Source organism: Sinocyclocheilus rhinocerous, unplaced genomic scaffold (assembly GCF_001515625.1).
Source record: "Sinocyclocheilus rhinocerous isolate Xijiao unplaced genomic scaffold, SAMN03320098_v1.1 scaffold2254, whole genome shotgun sequence".
In the NCBI taxonomy this organism is placed as follows: domain Eukaryota; kingdom Metazoa; phylum Chordata; class Actinopteri; order Cypriniformes; family Cyprinidae; genus Sinocyclocheilus; species Sinocyclocheilus rhinocerous.
In genome coordinates this window covers 87,372-88,279 of record NW_015652339.1, presented here as the reverse complement: position 1 = coordinate 88,279, position 908 = coordinate 87,372, and the positions used below count along the sequence as shown (strand labels likewise).

The window sequence follows — 908 nt, the reverse complement described above, 5'->3', positions numbered from 1 at the left end:
AAAAAAATATAATATATATATATATATATATATATGAACATGTTTTTATAAGATTCAAGCAATCTTCCTTCTTTGTTCACATTAATATCAATATATGAATTAACAGTCTATTAGCCTTTTACACGTCGATCAGTGAAATTCACACTTCAACAATATAAAAGTGTTTCTAGCTGTGCAGCAGATCATTCAGTGCAATCAAACAGATAATTAGAGCTAATTATCAGATGATTAGAAGTTGATGAAACACTTAATTCGCGACTCACCCGGCTGAGCCCAGGGCTGCTGCGAGAAGTTGTACGTCGGTCCTCCTTGAACAGCCATCGTTTTTAAAGCTCCTACCTGTTATTATAAACATCAAACTGAGGTGATTACACTATTTAAGAAAAAACTAAAAGACTAAATAAATAAAACCACATTTTAACTTGAAATATTTCAACAATCCTAAAAATAAAGCCATTAAGCTGGACATACATCTTCACTATTCACCGTTCATATTTGCATTTGACATAAATGTGTCTGTCGACCAGTGCTACATTACTTACTAATCATAGTCTTCAAACTTCAGAAGAACACACTTGGCTATACATCTCAGTTTGTGCAATTTAATGTTTGCCTCATTATGGTCTAAATACATGAATCTCACAAATTCTGTCAAGAATATCAGCCCCAAAATTGATATTTTCACCCCAAAATTGAAGGAGAAAAAAAATATATGTGACCCTGGACCACAAAACCAGTTTTAAGTGTCAATTTTTCAAAATTGAGATTTATGCATCATCTGAAAGCTGAATAAATAAGCTTTCCATTAATGTATGGTTTGTTAGGATAGCACAATATTTGGTCGAGATACAACTATTTGAAAATCTGGAATCTGAGGGTGCAAAAAAAATCTAAATATTGAGAAAATC

General features: G+C 32.0%; 1 protein-coding gene across 1 annotated transcript in view; it reads right to left on the bottom strand.

Moving 5' to 3' along the window:
- cog3 (component of oligomeric golgi complex 3) overlaps positions 1-908 on the bottom strand; it is a 30,325-nt gene that overhangs the window by 7,162 nt on the left and 22,255 nt on the right. The window contains exon 19 of the mRNA XM_016520861.1: positions 264-339. Within this exon, the coding sequence (XP_016376347.1) occupies positions 264-339 (76 nt within the window). The remainder of the gene's footprint in view (positions 1-263; positions 340-908) is intronic.